Source organism: Cygnus atratus, chromosome 14, assembly GCF_013377495.2.
Source record: "Cygnus atratus isolate AKBS03 ecotype Queensland, Australia chromosome 14, CAtr_DNAZoo_HiC_assembly, whole genome shotgun sequence".
NCBI lineage: Eukaryota > Metazoa > Chordata > Aves > Anseriformes > Anatidae > Cygnus > Cygnus atratus.
The window spans coordinates 5,965,816-5,988,766 of record NC_066375.1 but is presented as its reverse complement, the minus strand read 5'-3'; the positions used below and the strand labels follow the sequence as shown (position 1 = coordinate 5,988,766).

At 50.4% G+C, this 22,951-nt stretch overlaps 1 protein-coding gene across 2 annotated transcripts; it reads left to right on the top strand.

The window, feature by feature from the left end:
* Positions 1-2,403: 2,403 nt before the first annotated feature.
* On the top strand, positions 2,404-22,860 carry CSF1R (colony stimulating factor 1 receptor). 2 transcript variants are annotated; one of them, XM_050713650.1, is made up of 22 exons: positions 2,689-2,856; positions 8,090-8,335; positions 9,166-9,450; positions 9,957-10,093; positions 10,855-11,014; positions 11,549-11,738; positions 11,837-11,952; positions 12,196-12,316; positions 12,620-12,804; positions 13,399-13,511; positions 15,540-15,666; positions 16,148-16,252; positions 16,567-16,677; positions 16,957-17,119; positions 17,681-17,778; positions 17,920-18,038; positions 18,779-18,901; positions 19,020-19,131; positions 19,418-19,517; positions 20,165-20,270; positions 20,441-20,549; positions 21,146-22,222. In XM_050713650.1, the coding sequence occupies exons 1-22, from the start codon at positions 2,808-2,810 to the stop codon at positions 21,226-21,228; spliced, it is 2,958 nt and encodes a 985-aa protein (XP_050569607.1). In that variant the 5' UTR covers positions 2,689-2,807; the 3' UTR covers positions 21,229-22,222. The 2 variants fall into 2 exon arrangements, with proteins under 2 accessions (XP_035426845.1, XP_050569607.1); XM_035570952.2 differs by having other exon boundaries at positions 2,404-2,856; positions 20,441-22,860.
* Positions 22,861-22,951: the final 91 nt, after the last annotated feature.

Here is a 22,951-nt window from a genome sequence, read left to right as displayed (position 1 = left end):
AAGACCCAGGGCATCAGCTGGAGCAGGAGGCACGTCCAAGCCCCAGCAAGGCTCCCCTTGCTGACACAGCCCATCCTGGGCTCCCGGCTCTGCTTGGTTTGCCAGAGAGGAGGTGTGCAGGCTGCCTGACCAGCTCAGGCTGATTCTCCCCAGATATGATCTGAGTCACCTGGCACAGCTCAGCCGTGACAGCTAGACAGGGCATTTTTCTCCAGAAGCTGAATCAGCAGGGTAAAAAAATCGTCTTTTCTCCAGAGGCTGCAGCAAAGGCTTGGGAGGAAGCAGGGAGGGGGGAGCTGGCAGACCTCAGCCCCGAGCCCACTGACCAGTCCCTGCCTGGCAGGACTTTTTGCATGCAGAGATGCACCAAGACTGGGTCACAGGGCTGGGAATGAGGACATAAGAACTCCCAGCAGGTCATTTTCCCCACCCCAAAACTCCCAGCACATCCCCTGGGGGCCTCCACTGACATCTCTGAGCATCAAGCGATGTCAAGTGAGGCTGCAACTCCTCTGTGAGCATCCCTGCCCCTTGCTCAGAGCAGTCTGGTCACAAGAGGCCCTGTAGCACTGCTGTTGCTGGATCACAGGATTTGGGGTGTAGGCTGCAGGTGGGCAGAGAAGGCCACCAGCAAGGGAGGAACCCTGGCAGATGGCCCGTCCCACCAGGTTGAGCATCCCCAGGTGAGCACAGCCCAGCTCAGGGACTTCTGTCACAGGTTGTGCCTTGTCACCTGCAGACTGCTGCCATTGGAGAGGCTCCATGAGGAGCTTCCTCCAAGAGGGGAGGCTAAGAGATTGTTTCCCTTCTCTGAATTAAACCTGTCTGGTTTAATACTTGTTCACACTGGTGAGTCAGTTCTCTCTGAGCTGGCATTTGTTCTTGGAAAAGAAAAAAAAAAAAAAAAGAAGAAGAAGGAGGGAAACAAACATCCTTTAAAAAGCCCCTTTGGCTCTAAAGGAGGAAAGAGTAATCAGGCAGACGTCTCCTGTGGCTCAGCCACTCAGCAGGCCCCAGCCCTGGACAGGAGCCCCCCAGCACACCACTATGCCTCCACTTTGTGTTCTTCTCCATGTCCTGCCAGGAAAAACTGCTGAGAGGAAATCTTCTCTGGCCAAGCACTGCTGTTTCTTCTCTCTGGACTCCCTCCTGCTCTCCAGCCATCACTCCAGCCAAAACCTAGAGCTTTCTCCACGTTCCCATGACTCTTAGTCATGTCCAGCACAGTCAGCCATGCTCTCATCTCTTGGCCCCAAGACCTTGTCTTCCTGGCACCTCTATGATTGTAGAGACCCCCAAACCCATTCCCCTCTGGTCTGCAGAGGTATGAGGAGCACTCCTCAGCCTGGCACCTTCGAGTTGCAAGTCCAGGCTCCACAGCCACTCTGGTAAAGCCTGGCTCTTTGTGCCTATATTTTGCAGCCAATGTCCCTGTCACCTCCTGGCGGACAGCAGCATGGTGAGGTGGCCATACAGGACCTTCCTCAGCTGTGCTAGCCAGCGTTGGCAGGTGGTGGCTATAACTTCCCAACCCAGTGCTGCCATGAACTGAAATGAACTTGGAGTGCGGCACGAGGTTATTTGGTGTTTGAGCAAAGAGCAAGGGGCACTACATGTCATCTTCCCTATTGTCCTGCTGACTTGACCATCCCCAGGAGAGTTGTTTTGCTTCAGTCCTACCCTCACCCTCTATTTTGAGTGTGCTGTCCAGGGGAGGGTTAACAAAGTGCCTCATTAATGCTCCCAGGTGCCTGTCAGGATGTTAATTGGAAGAAAGCTTCAAAAAGCCTCCACACCAGCTGGGTGAGATGGGGGTTGTGAGCAGGGAGGGTCCTTGCATGAGCTCTGTGGCTGTCTCTTGGTGCTAGAGGAGCTGTGTGCTCCAGCCTGGGGCTGGTGGGGCTGGGTATGGTGGCACAATGGTAGGGTCCCACATGTGTCCCCAAGCTCAGATGGGGATAGGCGATGGGAAGGGGCTGTGGGGCTAGATGCCAACGTGCCTCCCTGCTGGGGAGGGTGATGGAGGTGACCCTGCACCAGCACAGTGCTGGAGCTGGACTTGGGGGTGAGCCCATGTGGCCCCAGGACCCCTCTCTGCACCAGGGGTTGTGCTTTTGGTTAAAACTAAATAATTTGTTGTCCTTACAGGTTTTTTCCCACCTGGGATCTGTGCCAGGCTGAATCCTCTTTGTGGGACGGTTGTAGGGGAGTCCACCAAATTCCTGCATGGGCCTGAAGGTATCATGAACCACCAGGCCTGAGGTAAAACTTGTCCTTCTGAGGTAAAATGGAGCCCCCTGCCACACAGGGGGGTCCCAGCCCATCTCTGTGTGTCCCCAGGCAAGAGATGAGAGTGCAGCTGTGCCCAGGGGTCTGGGTGGCTGTAGCCACTATCTCAGGATTGTCACCAAGCCATGTGCAGTATCACAGCCCCCACCAGCCCTGGGGGGTGGTTTGGGGCTGAGCCCCCTCCCTGCAGCAGGGCCTGTGGCAGGAGGGTGGCCCCGGTGGTGGTGGCGGGCCCAGGGGCATGTTGTGGGCGTCCAGCCTGGCAGCAGAAGGGGGTTTGTCACTGGTGACGTCGCAAAACACCATGTCTTTTTTTTTTTCCCCTCCCATTTCAAAAACAAACAAGCAACAAAAACAACAAAAAAAAGGAATTTCTTAACTTGTGGTCAACTCAGAAAGGAGAAGCTCCTGCTGAGGGAGAACTGGGGACGGCGCCCGCGAGGAGAGGCGCCTGCTGCTCCAGCGGATCACTCAGCCGCGTCCCCACTCCCTGTGGGGATACTGTGGTCCCCGGGGACATGGGCCATGGTCTCCTGCTGCTGCTGACCGCAGCCAGCATCTGGCACGGTAGGTCCACCAGCCATCCAAAGCCCTCTGGGTTCACTGTGTCTCTATGGGGCAGCTTTGGGATGTGGTGAGGGGTTTCTTGTGGGTGCTCTGTGCCTCCTTGGGTGGGGTGGGGAGATGGCCCCGGCGGGGCTGGGGAGGGGGTGATGCTGGGTTTGGATTAACGGGCGCTCAGCTCCTGCCTGCAGAGGGTGAAACCAGGATCCTGGCTGCATCTACCACAATTTTACTGTGGAATGTGAAGGCCCTTGCTCCTGGAAGCTGGGCTGCCTCAAGGAGCCTCAGCGAAAGCAGACAGCAGGCAAGGGAACAGGTCTGCTCCATGGCTCATGAGAGACACCAGCTTGGCCTTTAGTGCATACATAGCTGGGGCAGCTCCCATCTAGAGCTGGCTGCTGCACCAGAGAGGGCAGTTGTGGAAAAAAGGGTGTGCTGCTAGTCTGTGAAGCCCTGGAGTCCAGCTGTGTGACAGCTTACTTGTGGCTACCTGCAGCACCGCTGAGGTATGGCGGCGTGATACGGAAAGGTGTAAATAGAGGAGGGAAAGTGTTGGCAGTGGGGAGATGGGAAAGAGAAACTTCCCCCTCTTTGAGGCAGGGGGTGGGCTAGGAGGAAGATGAGGCTTAGCAGAAAGTGTCCTGAGGGAATCCCACTCTTAACCCTTTGCCCAAACTGGGCAAGAGATGGAAGTGCATGGTTGAAGGTGAGAGTCAGGAACATCAGCTAAATCGGCACCTTCCTGTCAATCCCACGCCTGGCTGGAGATGTCTGGGGGTTGCTGTTCTCTGGAGGTGCTGGCACACGTGTAGAGCTGGGTGTTAGACCTTATGATGGAAACAAACAGAACTCAGGCAACCAAGAGGGGAAGGTGAATGTGACTGAGTTTTGAGGTTACAGAGATGGCCAAGAGGTGATAACCCATCAACCTCAAGAAAGTTGCTAAGTCTATTTTGAGGTTTGCAACTGAACAGAAATCAGCCCCTATGCTGAGACCCGTACTACTAATATTGTGTCTAAGCACCGATAATCTCCCAGATCTTGTGTGGCTCTTTGCTTAATTTTCCTCTTGAGTTTACTCCCCTTATCATGAGACTCTGGTGGGAGAGGAGGGGGGGGTAGCCTTTGAGGAAAGCATTCAGGACAGAACAGACAAGCAGCGTATCCCTCTTGAGCTGCTGCTGTGTTCATATTTTCAGCCCAGCAACTGTGAATCTCTCTTGCTGTTGCACTTTAAGTCATGTCTTCTACGTGCTGTGCAGGCTTTTATTGGGTCTGCTGTACTGGAAATTGGGCTTTGAAAGCTGCAGCATTTTGTTATGATTCTGGTTCAGGGAGTCTGTCCCAAGTTACTTGTTGATTGTTTCTTGCTTCAGACCCTTTCTCTTCCAGTCCCAGCAGCTCCAGATTGACTCTTGAGGAGCAGTTCTGTTTAAATATCTTTTAGTGAGGCTTCTTGTCTCACTTGCAGGAGTCTAAACAGCCTGATTTTGGAGGGAAGGATTTTAAGATTTTCTTATCGTGCCCTGGTTTGAGCACAGGGCTCTGAATGTTTACATCTTGTATGACTTTAGCTGACTGGCCAGAGGTGCTGGTGTGGGAGCAGACCAGTCACCCACCAGTCACCTCACTAAAGCATTTGAAGAGTGCATCCTCAGACTGGCTTGTAGAAGCAATTTGTTATTTTTTTTAATATCATAGGAACTAGGCATGTATAATGTATGTTTGTGAGATCATACTATCTGTCAGGATGTCTCTAAAGGTTCCTTGAAGCACTGGGCAATGCAGGTCACCAGCTGTGACATCCTCATCAGGCCCTGTCTGCCATGGCAGGGTGTTAGACACCCTTGTCTGAGTACCATGGCTGTTGGCTGTCTGCAGCACAAAGCCTCAACATGCCAAGGCTGTCCAAAACCATAGTCTCAAGCTGGAGCCTGACTGACTTCCTTCTCCTGCCTTGTGGATCACAAGTGCATCTTTTGAACGTACCCAGGACTGATGTGGTGCAACCACTGTAATCTGGGTTCTTGCTGGAGATATGTCATGGGCTCAAATCCCAGCTGAAGATCAAGCAGAGCAAGGATTTGAAACCTGAGCAGCTCATTTGTGTTCTTGGCCAGCTTGAGAGATCTTTCTGGAGGTTCTTTTGCTTTCTTGTTGTGGATAAATTTCTGCCTCTGAAGTAGAACCCCAAGGCAGAGATGTGTTGAGCATCCCCCCACCCAGATACTGTAGATGATTCTGGAGGTGTCCTCAGAGACCAAGCTCTTCATCTCCTGCTCCCGTCACTGAGGGGAGAGCAAGGGGAGCTGAGGCCTCACATGGGTCCCCCTCCAGGTCCTCAGACATCCAGGTTCAGGTCCTGTCCTAATGACAGGTCTCTGTGGCAGGGTTCCTGAGCCTCTAGGTCTTATTAGCCTCCACTTCTCCTTCCTCACCATTTCCAAACCCACAGGAGAGTATTGTAATGTTTCCCCTGGGATGGGAGAAGCAAGGATGGAGCCTGCAGCTGTAACCGGCGGTCATGGTTACACAACCTAACTGTGGTAAAACCTTCGGCCAGCAGTTACCGTCAGTGCTGCGGAAGCTGCCGAGGAGCAGCAGAGAGACATCCTCGGGCTTCGTGCGAGATTGCACACTGGTCAGCAGGGAGCAAGCCTCCCCAGCAGCCCTTCTTCCCCTTTCTGGAAAAGGCTCCACAGGTCTGACTCATCCCCCAGTGCACACAAAGGAGTGGACACTGTGGTGGCCTTCACCTGGCAGTGTCCTGCAGTTAGTGTCTCTGCCCCATCCATCCTTACTCTGCTTGTGCAGTGGCTGTGCCATTGGCAGGAGTTTGGAGTGACGGCCTGAAGGCTGCTGGCTTCTACACTGCACAGCGTTATGGAGAGTACCATAAGTATCTCAGGAGTAACTGGAGGCTGATGACAGCAAGGACACTGCATGACAACTCTTGTCCTTCTGCTGTGGTCACACCAAGCACCAGTAACACTGTGGTCTGTCCGTGAGCTGGTTGGAATGCAGCTCCGAGTCAGAGCTTGGCTACCCCATCAAACCACTGCAGCTGTGGATGTGGAGGGACAGCTAAAGCAGGGAGGAGGTGAGGCAAAAGTGTCCAGTGACAGAGTAAAAGCAGCAGAAACATGTCAAGCCTCCTAGAAAACAGATTAGCAAAGAGGGAGGAATGTTGTAGCTCAGATATGTGGAAAATGTGGCTTTGCAAAGGAATCTGGGATATGTTTTTCTCCGCTTTGGAAATAAATGAGTTTTTTCCTGTTTCCATAGAAAGAAGTGTCTCACTCACAAAAAGGGGGGGGGGGGGGGAAGAATGTCAAATATTCCATGTTCTATGTCCTCTGTTTCTTCCCACTGGGCCAGCAAGTTTGATTTGGGCCTTGTTTGGGTTTTCCCTGGACAACTACATCACTGTCATGTAATGGCAAAGCTCCCCAGGGCCTTGAGGTTGGCCCTTCCATGCCTGGAGGAAGGTATCAGCCCCTGATTGCTTAAATGATGCTCTTTGAGTGCTGGTGGATGGGTTCTGGTATTAAAGCCCCAAGCACAGCTGGTAGGACAGGACACATGTGCCTTGGATGTTGCCTTCCTTGCCAAGGGAGAGCTGTGAGCTGCATAAGGATGGGTGCATGCTTCTGCCAGTTGTGTTACAGGGAGAGCGTCCTCCTTCCAAGGCAGAACCTGGGAAGAGATGTGCCTTGAACCCTTGCTATGTATGTCCATCAGCAGTCTTCCCTTGCTCTCCTCCTCATGACAGGTTTGGAGGGTGAAGAGCTGTAACACTGGGGCCCTACTCTGCATGCCCCTGAAGGAGATGTAAGAGCAGCTGGACTAATGGTGGCCTTACAGGGCAGTTTGCCCTCTCCCATTTCCTGATCAGTTACGGCCTTTGTGTTCCTTTGGACAACAAATCACGCAACCAAAGAGCTGCAGTGGGTCCAGAGCTGTGTCTGCCACTGAGTATGATGCATCCCAAGACCAGACTCAGCCCTTGTTTCCACTCTTCCCACCCCAGAGGAGCCCTGTCTGCACTGCTCTCCTCTACTGAGGGCAGTAGACTCATAAACTGGGCAGCTCTCTTTGTGCTTGCTATTATTTGAACCCTGGTGTGTGTTCCTTTAAGATGCTAGGATGGGTTAGCAACTGTGAAGGAAAGCAGAAGTGGGAGAATAGCCCTGGAAGGGGGCCAGAGGGGGGGGGTGCAGAGCCCCCCGAGCACAGATAGCCCTTTGCAATGTGTTTCCTGTCCTCCCCGAAGGCCTGGTGTGGGGGTGGTGGTACGGCTTCTTCCCCAGCCCTGTGGCACTGATTCATTTCCCACTTCCCCCCACCCTAAATATAGGAGGTGACTCAAAGAACTCGCTGACGCGGCAAAATGGGGAAAAATATTTCCCTCTGACACTACTGGCTGGAGTGGGAGCCTGGTTCCCCTTTGTTCAGCCAGCGGGGAAGCCATCTTCAAGGCAGAGATAGCATCAGAAATCCCGTGGGGCTGCCATGCCAGTGTCAGCATGGGCTGGTGAGCAACGTGTGCGACTACAGCTGTGGGCCTGCGTGAGCTGTTTGCTTTTCTGTGCCTCGGTTTCCCACCACCAAACATGAATAATAATGCTGACTCACTCCACCATGTTTTGGTGGAAACAGGGAGGAAAACACACTGATTCTATAAATTATAAGTAGGTGTCTTTCAAAATCCACTGCCCAGCAACCAAAAAGCAGGCTTCCCAAAATGCATGCACTGAGCTTCTGCTCTGCTGCTCTCCAGGCCTGTTCCAGCTCATCACAGCACTGACGTAACAAAAACAGCCCCATCCTTCGGGCTTGGCCTAAACTTCAGCAAATGGTGTTCTGGGCTAACCAAATTCATGTAGTAGCTCTAGCTCTGCCACAAAAGGAAAATGGTTGCAAAAATAGGCAAAACCCAACTGGAACAATTTTCAAGCTCGCATTTGGCCTAATCAGCTCCAGATGACTCTTACTTCTCTCCCAGTGCTCTGAGTGTTCAGTTGTTGAGTTTCCTCCCTTCCCTGAGGTTCATTACGTGGTGTATCGGGCCGTATTGGACTGGTGTGATGAAGAATGAAGTGAGACAAAATGCCAATATGCATCCTAAACCTAGTTTCTTCCTGTTGCTGAGCTATTCCATACTCAACGCTGTGAACTCCAACAGAGCTTCCTAAAGGGATCATTTATACATCCTCACTTTCTCTTTCCTTTGCAGGCTCAGCATCCCCAGTGATTGACCCTAACCTCTCTGCTTTGGTTGTCAACACGGGTGACCCAGTCACCCTGCGCTGCTCGGGAGAGTCACGAGTTAAATGGAACACCCAAAAGCATACGTCCACCAACCACACCAGCAGCACGCTCAGTATTCTGAAGGCCACGTACATGGATACAGGCACCTATAAGTGTACTTACCTCAACAGCAGCGACGAGGACGTTGCATCCGTGCATCTGTTTGTGCGAGGTAACCGTGCTTCCTTCCTCCCACATATGCTGGCAGAATGGCCCCCATTCAGGGAGCACAGCCATCGCACAAGCCCCCTCTATGTCTGTGGCTGTGTGTGTGTGTTTGGGGGAGCAGTGCAGGCTCCTAGCAGGGCAGTGGCTCACCCACAACCATATAAACTCATATGCAGTGGGGCCCATGGCTGGAGCACTGGGGTAGGGTACAGGGCATCTCTATCAAGCACTTCTGTGAATGGCCTGGAGATTTTCCTGCGTATACTTTGTCTTCCCTTCCTGAAAAAGCAACGATGAAAGTCTGTTTGGTGTTGTAAATATACAGTGAGACCTGGAAATCAGAGAACTGTATTGCTAGTACCTTTGGTAAGGGAAAGAGTCACATGAACCCTGTCATTACAATGTAAGTTGAAACCCAACTGATTCTCTACCCCAGAATTTATGTTTTGCTAGCTCCACAATTTGAGTTCACCTCTTCCTTTGTACAGGGATACTGTCCTGTACAGGGATACTGTCCTGTACAGGGAAGCTGAAGGTCTAACAAAACTAACATCGCGACAAAAAGTTTAATTAGGGATGAGCATACTTCTCAGTCTCTCATCTATGCACATTTGTGAGTTTCTTGCTCTGCTCTCCTCAAATGCCTTAGCTGGAATTGGGCTCGTCATGTGAGTTTTTGGAGGCTGAGTCAGGCAGGCGTTGAGCAGGGTTGCCCCAACGTTGAACTCCCACTGAGCAGCAAAGCTGGAAACTCAGCTTTGCTGGAATGTGTCTCTCAGCTTCAAAGCATATTTTTCTGATCCCGTTCTCTAGCTTACCTTGTCTCCTCCACAGATCCTGATAATGTGTGGTACACCCCAGTTTTCCGGATCTCTGTGACCAAAGGTGGCAATGCTGAGTTCCCCTGCCTCGTCACGGCCCCTGAGTACGGATCCAGAGTGACACTGATAATGGATGATGCCTCTCCTCTCTCACCCGGAACCAACTATTCTTTCAGTACTGAGAAGGGAATAACACTATACAATGTGCAACGCCATCAGAAGGGCTATTACCGATGCCAAACAGTGATAAACGGAAAAATAAAGAAGTCATCAAGAATAAGACTGATTGTGGAAGAAGGTAAAGGACTGGATTTGCTGCTGTCCTCAGGGGGACAGCAATAGCTAAGTTGGTCGCAGTAGATAGTTAAGAAAAAGTTCCTAGCCAGTGGTAGAAAAGACTTTCTGAACCTGCAATCCTTAAAAGGTATTTAATGGAGGTAAAATTCCATCAGCTTTTGGCAAATTGTCTCCTTTAGGTGGGTCTCCGTGAGATCAGCAGTATTCAGATTATTGTATTATCACAGAACAAAGTCCATGCATCTCTCTGACGTCCTCAGGCCTTGATGCTCAGGATGTAACCACAGCACAAGGATCTCCTTCCCTTCCAACCCACAGTGCAAGCTGCTGTGCTCTCCCCAGCCTGTACTGCTTCCCATAGACGCGCACAAAGGGCAGGAGGAGGGCATGGGTAAAGAAATTGAAGAGGATGGAAAGGAGATGGTAGCCAAGCCCTGGGGAATCTCCAAAGCACATGGTGTCACTGGGCTAGCTATGTTGAGTCTTTCCCTGCTTGTCTTTTTGTAGCACTGGAGAAGCCTGTATCAGTGACGATGGACCCAATAGACCATGTGCGAATTGTGGGTGAACCTTTTGAAGTCACTTGCAGAGTAATTTCTCCATCCCACAAGTATGACATCAAATGGGTGACAGCAGCAAAGAATGTAAGTTAAAGTGTGTGACTTCATGGGGTTATAGGACTTTTCTGGAAAAGAGGAGCCATAGGGTGGTAAGAACAGCCCAGACCCAAGCCACCTGCAGCACAGCCTTGAACTGCCCAGCCAAAGCAGCTATTCAAACAAGCTGTAGAAATCTGAACATCCTTTCCCTTGGGTGATGTAGGGTTACAAAACACTTGCCTATTGTTGGGATCTTACTGCAAGAGAGAAGGCAGGTATGTTGTTCCACATGAGTTCCTTGAGCAGAAGCCGCAGTACCTACTAAGGCAACATTTTCCCACTCAGCCCCACCAGGGCTTATAAAGAAGCAAACGTGCAAAACAAATGACTTCCAAGAGAAAAGATAGGGTGAAGAAAGGGAACACACTTCAAAATCTCTGGTTGTCTGTTGTGCTGACTTTTAATAGCTAGACGATAAGATTTGCTAGATGTCCTTCTGTGTGATGCCTTTATTAAGGAGTTGAAATCAACATATATGATATATGTTTGGATCACACACTGTAAGGGTAACTTGGAGTCAGAAGGCTCACAACAGGTGTGACCCTAATTGCTGTAGAATATCTGCCCTGAATACTATCCTACTGAATACGCCTCTTGGTCTCCACGCAGATGGCTTTCAGTGACAAGAGCTCTATAACAAAGCTCAGTAGCCCAGAACGGAGGGTGGCGGGTATGTTTGTTACAAATATAATTCAGTAACAACCTCTGTGCTTCCAAGTGACTGGTATTTCCTCTCTGCCTGACAGGTCAGGAGTACGAAAATCCCTACCTTTGTAGATGAGAACTACTTCATCAATGCCGTCCTGTCCATTCCAGCGGTGACCTTGGAAGACAGTGGGAAATACACTTGCATAGCTAACAACTCAGCAGGATTCAAGAATGCCTCGACAATGCTTCGCGTAGTAGGTGGGTACTTCCCCCACAAACTAGGAAGGTGTGGACTGAACCATGTCTAGCTTTGAGCATTTGCTGCTTCTCCCTCCAGCTTGTTCCTAATTGTGTTGCCAGAAACACCATTCTCACTTGTGCATGAAGGCCAATGTGAGAACTGTGCAGATGGTAGGAAAGGTGTTCCCTTCTTGTCCTGAGGAGCAGGCGGACATTTTTTGGAGTTGATGAACAATCAGAAAGCTCTTATCAATTTCTGTGTGTCTATAAACAAATTTAAAAGAAAAAACTTTTCCCATGCAAGTTCTGTAAGATTCTCCAGCTCTCCTCAGGTAGAGTGTGATATGAGCCATCATGACAAAGGAACAACTTCCTAAAAGTACTTCTTTGAAAACATGAGACATGCAATCTGTGTAATGCCTCCTTCCCTCCTGCAGTCTCCCAGCTGAGGCTGCTCTTTCCAGCAATGGTCTATTTATGAAGCTGGTGTAAGCTTGTTTCAAGTCTCTGTGGATATGCCTGCTGATGGTCATGCTCTCATCTATTCTGCAGAGAGAGGTTATATACTCCTGACCCCAGTGCAAGCCACCAGCCAAGAAATTGCTTTGGGAGAAGATTTGAAACTCCAGGTCCAGATTGAGGCTTATCCAAAACTTGTCAGCTGGCACTGGGAGCACAAAAGCCCCTTCAAGAACTCAGAGAGTACCAAATTTGTGGACGAAATGATCTCTGGAAACAACTGGTATGTGCTCGCTCTCTCTTCTACGCAAAAACTGTCCGAGTGCCTGAGTTTCCTCAGCACCGCTTTCTTCATGGTGTTTGTTCTCTCTGTGGGAGCAGGTATAACAACACGCTCTTCCTGAACCGCCTGCAGGAAGGAGAGAGAGGTCTCTATACATTTTATGCTGTCAACAATGAGACCAAAGCATCAGTTAACTTCAGTATCTCTGTGAAATGTAAGTATTTGGCATTGCCCCTTCCTAAACCCTGCTCGCCTTGAGCAGGGGTCGGGTTCCTGGGCACCTCCAGCCCAGTGCCCACAGGAGAGAATTTCTGCATCTGGGACCCAGCCCAAACCTGGGCAGAGCACAGGGGTTCCTCATGTTTTCTGCTTCCACAGACAGAAGGTAACTCAGAGCACAGGGAATGCACTCTTCCTCTGGTCGTAGCACTTGCTGTTTCTCTGCCTTCCCCCACAGCTCCTCCAAGGGTCTGCTATGTCTGGGTGCCAGCCAATGACTCCGGGAACCTTCACTGCATAGCCGTTGGCTATCCTGCCCCACGCATCGAGTGGTACCAGTGCCCCACTTACTCTGACAGGTAAGAAATACTCAAGATATTGGGCCTCCACAAGACGCTGAGGTGTGCACTTGCCCTTGCAATGCTGGCATTTGCTGAGCAGCACCACAGGGGCTTGTTTGCAAGCAGTTTGGCCTGTTCAGTAACAGTAACGTTACTTGATGTTCAGGGAGAGGTCTTCAACTGGGATGAGAGTAGCATGTCTCACAGAGCTGCAGCCCTAATGCCCAGTGTCTCTTCCCTAGCCTGATACAGGCACCAAGTCACCCCGAGCCACTGCACTGCGGAGAAACACTCCTTTTCTCCTGCTTGGTGTCTCTGCAGATACAACGAGGATTATAAGCTGCTTCTGAACGACTCCAGTCCCCAGGTGGTGAACATGCTGTCCTTCCAGGAGGTGGAGGTGGAGAGCGTCCTCCCATTCCAGGACCTGGGTGCCAATTTCACCTTCTGCTGTGTGGCTGTTAACAGAGAGGGGAACACCTCTGACGTGCTTCACTCAGTCGTCAGTAAGATACCAACTTGCAGCATAGTGGAGTGGGGGACAATTTGGCTTTTGGGGACCTGTCTATACATAAATCTTTACTGTCTTGTTAGAGAGGTGGAATAGATTCCACAGGCCCTCTGTCCTCATAGGAGGTGGGAGGCTTTGGCATTTGCTACTCCTACACGCCACATGAGAATTGCTGGCTGGGCAGAGCCTGTGCCAAAGGATGAGCTGTGCCATGAGAGCTTTCTAACTGCAGCAGCACAGCCGGCTGTTGCTCAGCCCACTGGAGTATAGGAGTTGCATCTTTTGTTGGGTCTCTGCAGAGGTTTTGGTCCAGAGGCAGCCAGACCAGCACCTGTTCTGCTCCTGGTGTTGTTTGTGTGGAAGGTGAGATGCAGCAGGGGGGACTGGTGCACCCTTGGGTTTTGTATCAAGAACTTCCCTTGGTTTCCAGCAGTTTTTTTTGGGTGTCTCTGAGGCCAGTGCTGCGTTGCATTGCCTGTATGGGAAGCCTAAGTGAATGGCTGGGTAAAATGCTCTCAGAGATGGGTCATCAGGGAGTGAAACAGGAGTGTTTATTTATCTCCATTTTTATTTTTTTTTAATCCTCCAGGAAATGTCATGGCCCCTCCAAACAAGCTCTTCAGTCCCATTCTCTCCACCTGTGTCAGCACATCGGTCCTGCTGCTCCTGCTACTCCTCTTCCTCCTCTACAAGTACAACCAGGTCAGACCCCCTTTCGCACAGCGAGGGCTGCATGGCCAGCCCAGCCTGAGCCCACGCTGCCTCAGCTGGCAGCCACGGGCAGGAAGTATTCAGCTCGGTGGTACCAGGCAAGATGAGCCAGGCTACCTGCCTCATCCCCACTGCCTCTCACCCTGCCAGGAGTTTCCTGCTGCAGGGCAAGGCACCATGCACCATGGGCCTCTCCCACCCTGGTCCCCCAGTCTCATAGCCCAGAAATCAGTGCAGACACTGCCTGGTGCCAGACAAAGGTGCTCCCTCTGTGCTGTCAGTTGCAACTGGTTTTGCTCTAGTCACCATGAATATACAGATTTAATTATCTAGAAAAAAAAAAGTGTTTTGCAACTTGCATCTAAGTTTTCCTTCTCCCTGCTTTATAAAAAGCTGTCTTTACGGGGATACAGGCTGATGTTAGAAGGCGTTTGTCTCCAGGAAGACTTGGTCACTATTTTTATACAAGAACTTATTCCGTTTTCTCTGCAAGACTCATCTTTAGCATTGGTTTCCTTCTCTGTTGTCTCTATAAATTCCACCAATCAATAGCCACTTCTACTTCATCAGTGGGTGAAAATCTCCTCTTTTTCGGTTCTCTGGCACTCTCCCTTTGACAGCTCATAAAGGCTCCAAATTTTGCAGCAGACTTCTGGTGCTGGTTGTCAAAAGACCCAGCAGAGCCCACTACCAAACAAGCACCTGCAGTTTCACAGGCCAGTAGTCCGTAAAGAAAGAGGGACGGATGGATGTGTAAACACAGCTCTGAAGAAACAGCTTTTAGGAAGGCCTTGCAAGCCCAAGAAAATCAAAATATGTATATAAATCTTGTATTTCATATGGGCTTCTCAAGCCAGAACTGACTATTGCAATGCTAGGGGAATTACAGAGCCGAAAACAATAATGCTCATCCTCCAGGAGCAGGCAATAGTGCGTATGCCTAGTGCATGTGGTGTTTTTTATGAGGGACCTCCGTGAGAAGCTGTGCTGCTTGCAGCCTCCCATCAGAAACTATGCTTCTTGCAGCCTCCCATGTTCAGCTCTTAGGCAAAGAAGCAAGCGTGGGAGAGGAAACAGAACCAGATGCTTTGCATCAAAACTGCAGGAGATCTGTTTGCCTCAGATTTTGTCTCTCATGCCTGTGCAAACCCAGCTTTGAGCATCTACCCATGGTTGCATCCTCCTCTGCAGCTATCCAGGGGAAGTGGTGAGGAGAAGCATGTCTGCACACACCTCCCAGTAGCTGGGACATAACATGATTCATCACAGCCATGGTCACTCCACCCACACTTCCCTGCGCCTGAGACCACCGTTGCCCCTCTGGGCTGCAGGTGTGCCTCCTTGTGCGAGCAAAGGCCAAGCACAGTGCTCCCGTGCCAAGCTCTTTCACTGCCTTCCTCTGTATTTGTGCCTCCAGCCCCAGTCCCCAGCCCTCGCAGCTTGAATGACAACACCCAGCACAAGCTGGCAGCTGCTTCTGCCCACAGGCTCTGGTGTTGCTTCTCTCTGTCCTCGCCTGGTTACTTCTGCCATGAGATTCATGGAAAAGAGAAGAAATTCTTACTTCTATTTCTCCATTTTTTCCCCTGCAAGGGAAGCAGGGCTGGGCCAGCCCCGCTGTTCTGCAGCGCTCAGCAGCCCGGGGTGCTGAGGAAGGAGACGCAGTGGGGACATCTCCCCCTGGCACATCTGGGCGCTGCGCAGCCACCAGTCTGGGGCACGCTGGCTTTCCCAGCTCTGCTGTCCCAAGCAAGGGCAACAGGCTGCTTTAAATGAAAAATACAAGAGGGCCTCCCTCAGACATGGGTGAGGACTGGGGGGGGACTTTGTAACAGCCAAGGGACTAGGATGTTTAGACTGAACATTGCCCATTCAGCCCAGATTCAAAGGAAGAAATATCTGATGGAGTTAACCCTAAAGCTTCCCTCTGTGCCTGGGGTGAGAGCTACGGCTCCTGCAGGGACTGGGGAATGCTCAGGACTCGAGTAACACTGAATAACTGGAATCTCTTTCTTACAGAAACCTAAATACCAGGTGCGGTGGAAGATCATTGAGGCCTGTGAAGGGAATAACTACATCTTTATTGATCCCACTCAGCTGCCATACAATGAGAAATGGGAGTTTCCCAGGAATAACCTCCAGTTTGGTAAGAAACCTTCCCTGCTGGCCCCCATGAAGAGCCCCATAGAGCTTAAATACTCCAAAGGACAAAGTTGAAGCAATCAAGCAGCATCCAAAGCTGCAGCCAGACATTACAGCAATATCTTCAACCCGGCCTTGCTGCTCTCCTCTACACAGAGTGGCAAATGCTAGGGTACAACCTACCTTCAGCCCTCTATAGCCCTGAGAAATGTCAAGAGGATCATGTCCTTCCTCGTACATTTGGGGTCATTCCTTAATGTGTACAGTTTGTGAGTCCTTGTTTGCACTTGGTCTCTTTCATACTGTCCCTGCTCGCAGAAGAGTTCCCCTTAGACGTTCACCACCTTCTGACTAAGGATTACTCATCCTGTCTGGGGCCTGCAGGAACCCCCACCTGGCAGACCTCCTCCTCAAAGCTGTGTGCAGGACAAGTGCTCAATTTCTTTTTAGAAAGCATCTTATAAGCACATTCTTTCCCTCTGCAGGGAAAACTCTTGGAGCTGGAGCCTTTGGAAAAGTGGTAGAAGCCACTGCTTTTGGGCTGGGCAAAGAAGATTCGGTCCTCAAAGTGGCTGTGAAGATGCTAAAGTGTAAGTCTGGGCCAACCTGCAAAGGCTGAAATCCCCCAGGTTTTATTGGGCAGGATGTAGCGTGTGTTCACGTGTTGGTGCTCCCAGACTGCAAAACCTGGGTTTCTAGATGTTTCTGTCCTAAGTACTGGGTGTTGGAGTCTCACTGCTGCCATTACTTGTGGACATGCGGCCAGAGGTACAAGCAGAGGACACAAATTCCTCTCTGCATGTCTCCTTTTGTTCCATCTCTCTGTTGATGCCTTTTTCTGTTATCCCCATCATCTCTTCCTTGTCCCTTGCACCTTCACACAGCCCTTCTCCTTGTCTTGCAGCATCGGCGGACACAGATGAGCAGGAGGCGCTCATGTCTGAGCTGAAGATCATGAGTCACTTGGGGCACCATGAGAACATCGTTAACCTGCTGGGAGCATGTACCTATGGAGGTAGGATCCCACACACCTGCACCCCAACAAAACCCTCTCATGGCCTGCTCCTCCGAGGCTGTTACCAGACATAGCTGGTGATCCTGGTGGTGGTTTCTGATCCTATAACTTTGCAAGGGTCTGTGGGCTGGCCGTTTCCAGACATGCTTATGTGCTGTATGGGTTCTGCTGCCCCTTCTGCTTCTTCCAGGCCCCAGCCACCTGCAGGGATCAGTTTCCAAGGGAAACCAGTCCTCAGGACAGTCACTTCTTAACAAACCCCTTCTGCCTCTCTCCCAGGCCCAATTCTTGTCATCACTGAGTACTGTCGCTACGGAGACCTGCTGAATTTTCTGCGGAGGAAAGCTGAATCCATAATTATCCAGGACTCATCCCTGGACACCTCTTTGGACAGCACTGCTGATTACAAAAACATTGACCTCGAGAAGAAATACATCCGCAGGTAAGAGCAGAGCTTTGGTGGCCTCAGGGCTGAGCAAGACGGGGCCTGGGTGTCTGCTGGGGGAGGTGTGCAGGGGGCTGTGCTGGGGAGAGGTTAAGGCCAAAGATCTGGGAACTTGCAGAAGAGCAGGATGCCAAAGCCACTGGGGATGCATGCAGTTGGTTCCCATTCCAAGTTTTTCAGCAATTATTGAATACCCCAGAATAGATCCAGGTTTCATTTCAGTCTGCTGTCCCACAGTCTGGAAACAGAACTTTTGGGCTTCCTGCACTGCTGGACACCTGAATTTTATAGGGCACAAGGCTGAGGACCCCTCAGCAGTCTGTGGCAGTCCCTTTGCGAAAGGGGATCAGTACTTGGAGCCCCACACCACAGGGCACCTAGGTCCCCTTTCTGAATCAGTCTCAGCGCTGACTTTCCCTCTGCCCTGAAGCCTCTCGCTAAGCCACTTCCTGCAGGCAGGGATGTGGTTTCCGCACCCAGTGGATGTGGAGAAGGGCAGAAGGTACTGCTGGAAGGCTGCTAACAGCCTGCCTCCGTCTCTGTTGCTCTCTGACTCAGTGACAGTGGCTTTGCGAGCCAGGGTTTGGAAACCTATGTTGAAATGAGGCCTGTATCATCATCATCTTCAGCATCATCAGATTCTGCGCAAGCCAGGGGTGAGTTAAAGGCCCGTTTCTATATTTGCATGATTTCTTCAGTCTGGCCATTTGGTCTGGCTCTTAGGAAACTGGGATACAGCATAGCTTGTGTTATTTACCATGTTTTTAGCGACTCTAAAGCTGCTGCTTGAATTTCAGGGAAAAGCTCAGAGGAAGAAGTTGAAACCAGAGAGGACCTCCGGCCCCTCAATCTCTCCGACCTGCTCCAGTTCTCCAGCCAGGTGGCCCAGGGCATGGCGTTCCTCGCATCAAAGAACGTGAGTACCAAAAGGACAGCTGCACCCAGTACCCCCCAGGGAAACACCAGTGCAGCCAGCAGGGGCCTGCCATCCTGCACAGGGCTCACAAGGTTTTTAGATAGGGTGGCCAAACCCAAGCAAGCTGCTGCTGAAAACGGGCCTTTCTCCTCCATCTGCTGGGTCCAGACACGCTGGGCTGTGGTGACTGGTGTTTCCTTCGGAGCCTGTGCTTCCCATGGGATTTGCACAGGGCAGCTTTACAGGGGGAAGCCAGGGCTGTGCTAGTTGGTCCCAATATTCCCCCCCAGCTTTTACATGAGGTCAGGAATCTCGATGCAGAGCTTTCTTGCACTGACAGCCTCCCACTGCCCCAGGGACAGGGAACTGAAAGTGGCCGTTGAGCTATCTGCCAGAGCTGGCTCATTTAGAGTATCAGAGAGCAACTGTATGATGGTTTCGCAGGGGGACGCCCTGTGAACAGCCTCTGATTCTGAGTCTGCCCCCACAGGGAAGATGAAGGACCATGACTTACAGGGCATGAAAGGCCAAAATGTTTTAGCACTGCAAGAGGAGTGGTTGAAAGGAGAGCCCCTACTCCTTGTCCAGGACGCAGGGCCTCTTCCACGTGCTTTACAAGCAGTACATGTTCCCCTTGCTTCTGTAAGAGCTGTTATGGTGGCAGCCCCAGGCTGTAGGGAAATGAGCTGGTACTGCTGAGGGGCAGGGGCTGGGTCTCAGCTGTGCTCTCTTCTCCCCAGTGCATCCACCGTGACTTGGCAGCCAGGAACGTGCTCGTATCAGATGGACGAGTAGCCAAGATTTGTGACTTTGGCCTGGCCCGCGACATCATGAATGACTCAAACTACGTCGTCAAAGGCAATGTAAGTAATTGAAATGGGGACAGGAGAAGGTACAAGGGTGGCTGCAACTGGAGCACGAAGGACAGGCTATAGCACAAGCTGCCAGCTTGGCCTGGTCTGCAGTACTCTGCTTTTCCAGGCCCGGCTGCCCGTGAAGTGGATGGCCCCAGAGAGCATCTTTGACTGCATTTACACAGTGCAGAGTGATGTGTGGTCTTACGGCATCCTTCTCTGGGAGATCTTCTCACTTGGTAAGGAAGAGGGAAGCTTGCAAGCCTCTCTTGTTTTCCACAGCTTACACCTAACTTAATGTCTCTGTAGAAAAGTTTTCCAGAAAGAAGGAAGGTTGGCAAAAATCTAGGATAATCAGGGCTATAAAACACTGCGTTCATTTTCCAGGGGGATGATTTGCTCTAACTCAGAACTCCCTGAGAAGGAGTAGCACTGGCTCAGTCAATTCTGCAGGCTACATCTTACCACCCCCCATGGCTAGGGTGTTGCAGCCTGAGCTGAGCGCCACCTTGGCTTCTGTCACAGGTAAAAGTCCATATCCTGGCATGGTGGTGAACAGCAAGTTCTACAGCATGGTGAAGCAGGGATACCAGATGGCAAGGCCCGACTTCGCTCCCTTGGAAATGTGAGTGGATGCATGCAACATCTGAAAGGGTGAAAGGGTGGCTGGAGCTGCTTTATGGGGAGCGGGTGATGAGACAGCACAGGAACCTTGGTCACAAAGCGGCAGGCTGCTCCCAGGCAAGCCCTGGGTTCGACGTGTCTGTCCTTGGGGTTCAGGGTTTCTCCCTGCTCCTGTAGAACAAGACCTGGGGCAGTCAGTTATGATGCTTGGCCCGATATTTCCCATTTCTGGACAGGAAGGTGGCAGAGTTCATGTAATCTCTACCTTTCTGAATGTGGCAGCTTTTTTCTATTTTCAGTCAGTTGCTTTTGACTCTAGGACTGTGAGAAGACAAGCCTGAGTAGTTTACAGGAAGGGAAGTAAGTTTATGCTAAAGGAAAAATACTGAGGCATAAAGCCTCTTGCAGATAGATGAGGAGACTGGAAAAGTTTGCTCTGTCTGCTCCAGTGCTCTCCTTTCCCTGGAGCGCTGCCCATGCACCAACCACGGGTTTTACAGACAGGAAAACAGAACAAAGATAAGGGGCTGCTCAGTACCGTGTGCCTGAAATACAAAGCAAATCACCCTGCTATGCTGCAGTGAGTAGCCTGGGGGTGCGGACTCTTCAGCAGCATTGCAACAGTTCTGTTCCTCTCTGGCTGTGCAGGTACACCATCATGCAAGCATGCTGGAGCCTGGAGCCCACACAAAGACCTACCTTTGACCAAATCTGCTGCTTTATTCAGAAAGAACTGGAACTGCATAAGGAACAGGTGAGAACCTTTGGGGAGGGACTTTCTCCCTACAGCAACATAGCTTCTGCACGAATTTTTGTGGTGACGTCCCCTACCTTTAACTGATGGGAGTAGCTTAGAAACAGTGAAAAGAGAGGCATCCAGATTTCCCCAGGGACTGAAACACTTTTTTCTTTTTTGCTTTCAAGGACCAAACCAACCTCCCATCCACTGCTGAGGAAGACAGTGGCTGCGACACCTCCGGCTGCTGCGAGGAGTCCTGTGAACAAGAGCAGAGTGGCCAGCCTCTCCTTAAGAGTAACAACTATCAGTTCTGTTAGCTGGTACCACTGCCCAGGGTGGGTCCCTGCTCTCCCCATTCTGCAGAGTGCATGATTCCGCACAGGTGCCTTCTGCTTTGGCTCTCCTCTCTGTGCTTTCTGAAGTATGAGTGTTACTGACTCCCTCGCTGAAAGAACAGTGCTGGGATGATTCAAAACTAAGACTTACCGTGGGGTCTCGAAAGTCCTATCTGAAGCATAGCATAGAGATGAAGCATTCTTACCCTAATAACTCTACAAGGTACAGAGGTCCCTGTCACCTGCCCCACCACCACCCCTGAAGGGGATTAGGGGGTGGTTTTGTTTTTTAAGTACTAGTTGCAGCTTACAAAGACATTTCCAAAAGCCGCTCACGTGACTGCACCTTGTGTCTTATGAGGACATCTTGAAGTAAATCCTGAGGTGGGAACTGCCTCACACCAGAGGCAGCCCTCTTTCAGAGTGGTCCTGCTCTCTTCCCTTTGTCTGACCCTGGATGTTGCAGAGCAAGCATTTAGATACAGGTAAAGCCTCTACTAAGCATTAAATATGTATTAACCTCTTGCTTTCCTCATACAATCTACCTCTCTGCAGCTGATGCTTCTGCAGAGATTATTTGGGTGAAGTGCAACAAGGAGACAAGCCCAGGGCTCTGTGAACTTTACCTGCCCCAGTAACAGGAGAGAGGGGCAGCTGTTTCTCAGGTAAAATACAGGAGCAACAGGTGCTCTTCCACAGGAGCACTGAACACAATCCCAATCCAGGAAAGAATGGCAGCTTAAACAGATCTGGAAATGATCATCATATCCTACAAAACCTTTGAATTATTAAACATGTAGCAATTCACTGCCTTTGTCATGATTACAGATATGCTCTGATATATATTTTCTTGAGTGTATTTTAATAGTACAGCTGAAGTAATTTTTTTTTCATAAGCTAGGGCCTAATGCCCTTAAACTTGTTTCTCATCTCACCCTTGTTTGGGGTTACTAATGCCACAGCCACCTGGTCCTGTGTAGCTATCAGAAGTAGCTAATGAACCTTCTTAGCTTCACCTGACTCAGTGGGTAAAGGATCCGCATTACAAATACAAGCACTGACATGGCTTAGGAAAATGACAGCAGGACAGAACTACTGTATAGTACGTGGCCCTCATCAGATCATGAGCAATCATGTTGTGGGCCACTTCTGATTATATTAAACCTGTTTTCATGCTAACACCAAGTGATTCATTCCTCTTTACTAAATAAAATACTAATGTATTTCTACCTGTCAGCATTATAAAGAATAAAATATGTTTAACAGAATGAGTCTTCCCAGGGCTTTAAGGACTGTTCTCAGAGGTAAATGGATCAGAGCAAGTGTGACACATTGGCCCATCCGCTCATACCCTACAGCTCTGCGCCAGTTCATCACGCTTCTCATTACCAGTTCTCAAAACCACTTAATCTTATGTAATGCCAAAAACAAAAGCATTAAAAGCAAGGTTTTAAAGCACTTTGCTCTGAATGGCCTTCCTGTAATTCAGAAGAATGAAGTAGTCACATACAATGGGGGAGTAATTTCAATCATGATGATGGGACAACTGACAATGGTCACCGTAGTTGAGACATGGGAAAGGCAGGCCAATGCCAGGGGCAGGGCAGAGGCAGAAGTCTAGCAGAGACTCAGCCTTACTGCAGCAGAACCGCCTGTAGCAATGGCTCAGAGGCAGCAGAAGCTCCAGCTCAAGCTATCGAACACATCCTGAAGAGAAGTTACTGTCACCTGCTGCAGAATCTCTCCTCCAAAAGTCACCAGGAGCTGCCCTGTGCAGGAAGTGCAAAATGAGAGCAGGCAGATTTGGGGAGCTGACCGTCTCATGCTCACAGGTTTGCCAGTGCTCCCCTACCCTTATTAATTCAGTCTGAACTCTGCTGAGCCTGGAGATGGAAAAATGAATTTAGATCACTTTTCAAACAAACTCTATTCTGAGATCCATTCCAAGCTACCTAGACCAAAAGAAACCTTGACAGTACTGAGAAGCCCCTTAAAAATAAATATACACAGAAAACCCCAGGAGTTATACAAGGAACATTCGAGCGTCAAATCACATTTGGAGTCAAGAGGGGGGTATGACACCTATGATTGTGATTTAAGTGCTAGAAGTGATCATTCTAACTGCAGAGACTACTTTCTTGCCACTTAAATATAGTGAAGTATAGTTCTTACAACAGGATCGTTTTGTTCTGAAAGGCTTGCATTTGACACTAGTGAAAGGGCCCAAGGAATTTTATTGAGCTGCCTCTCCTGCTTCTGAGAAAACCAGGCTTGTTGCTACCACCATGGTAGTGCAGACTGGAAGTGTGATTTACACACAAACCGTATTTGTGCCCTTTCCCACTGCAGTCCTCCAGGTGT

What these genes read in the sequence shown, in the direction of transcription:
- CSF1R (XM_050713650.1), top strand. Translation starts at nt 2,808, where the DNA reads ATGGGCCATGGTCTCCTGCTGCTGCTGACCGCAGCCAGCATCTGGCAC. An exon ending in CGCAGCCAGCATCTGGCACG is followed by an intron (nt 2,857 to 8,089) that starts GTAGGTCCACCA and finishes TTTCCTTTGCAG; the next exon opens with GCTCAGCATCCCCAGTGATT. An exon ending in CTTCAGTATCTCTGTGAAAT is followed by an intron (nt 11,953 to 12,195) that starts GTAAGTATTTGG and finishes CTTCCCCCACAG; the next exon opens with CTCCTCCAAGGGTCTGCTAT.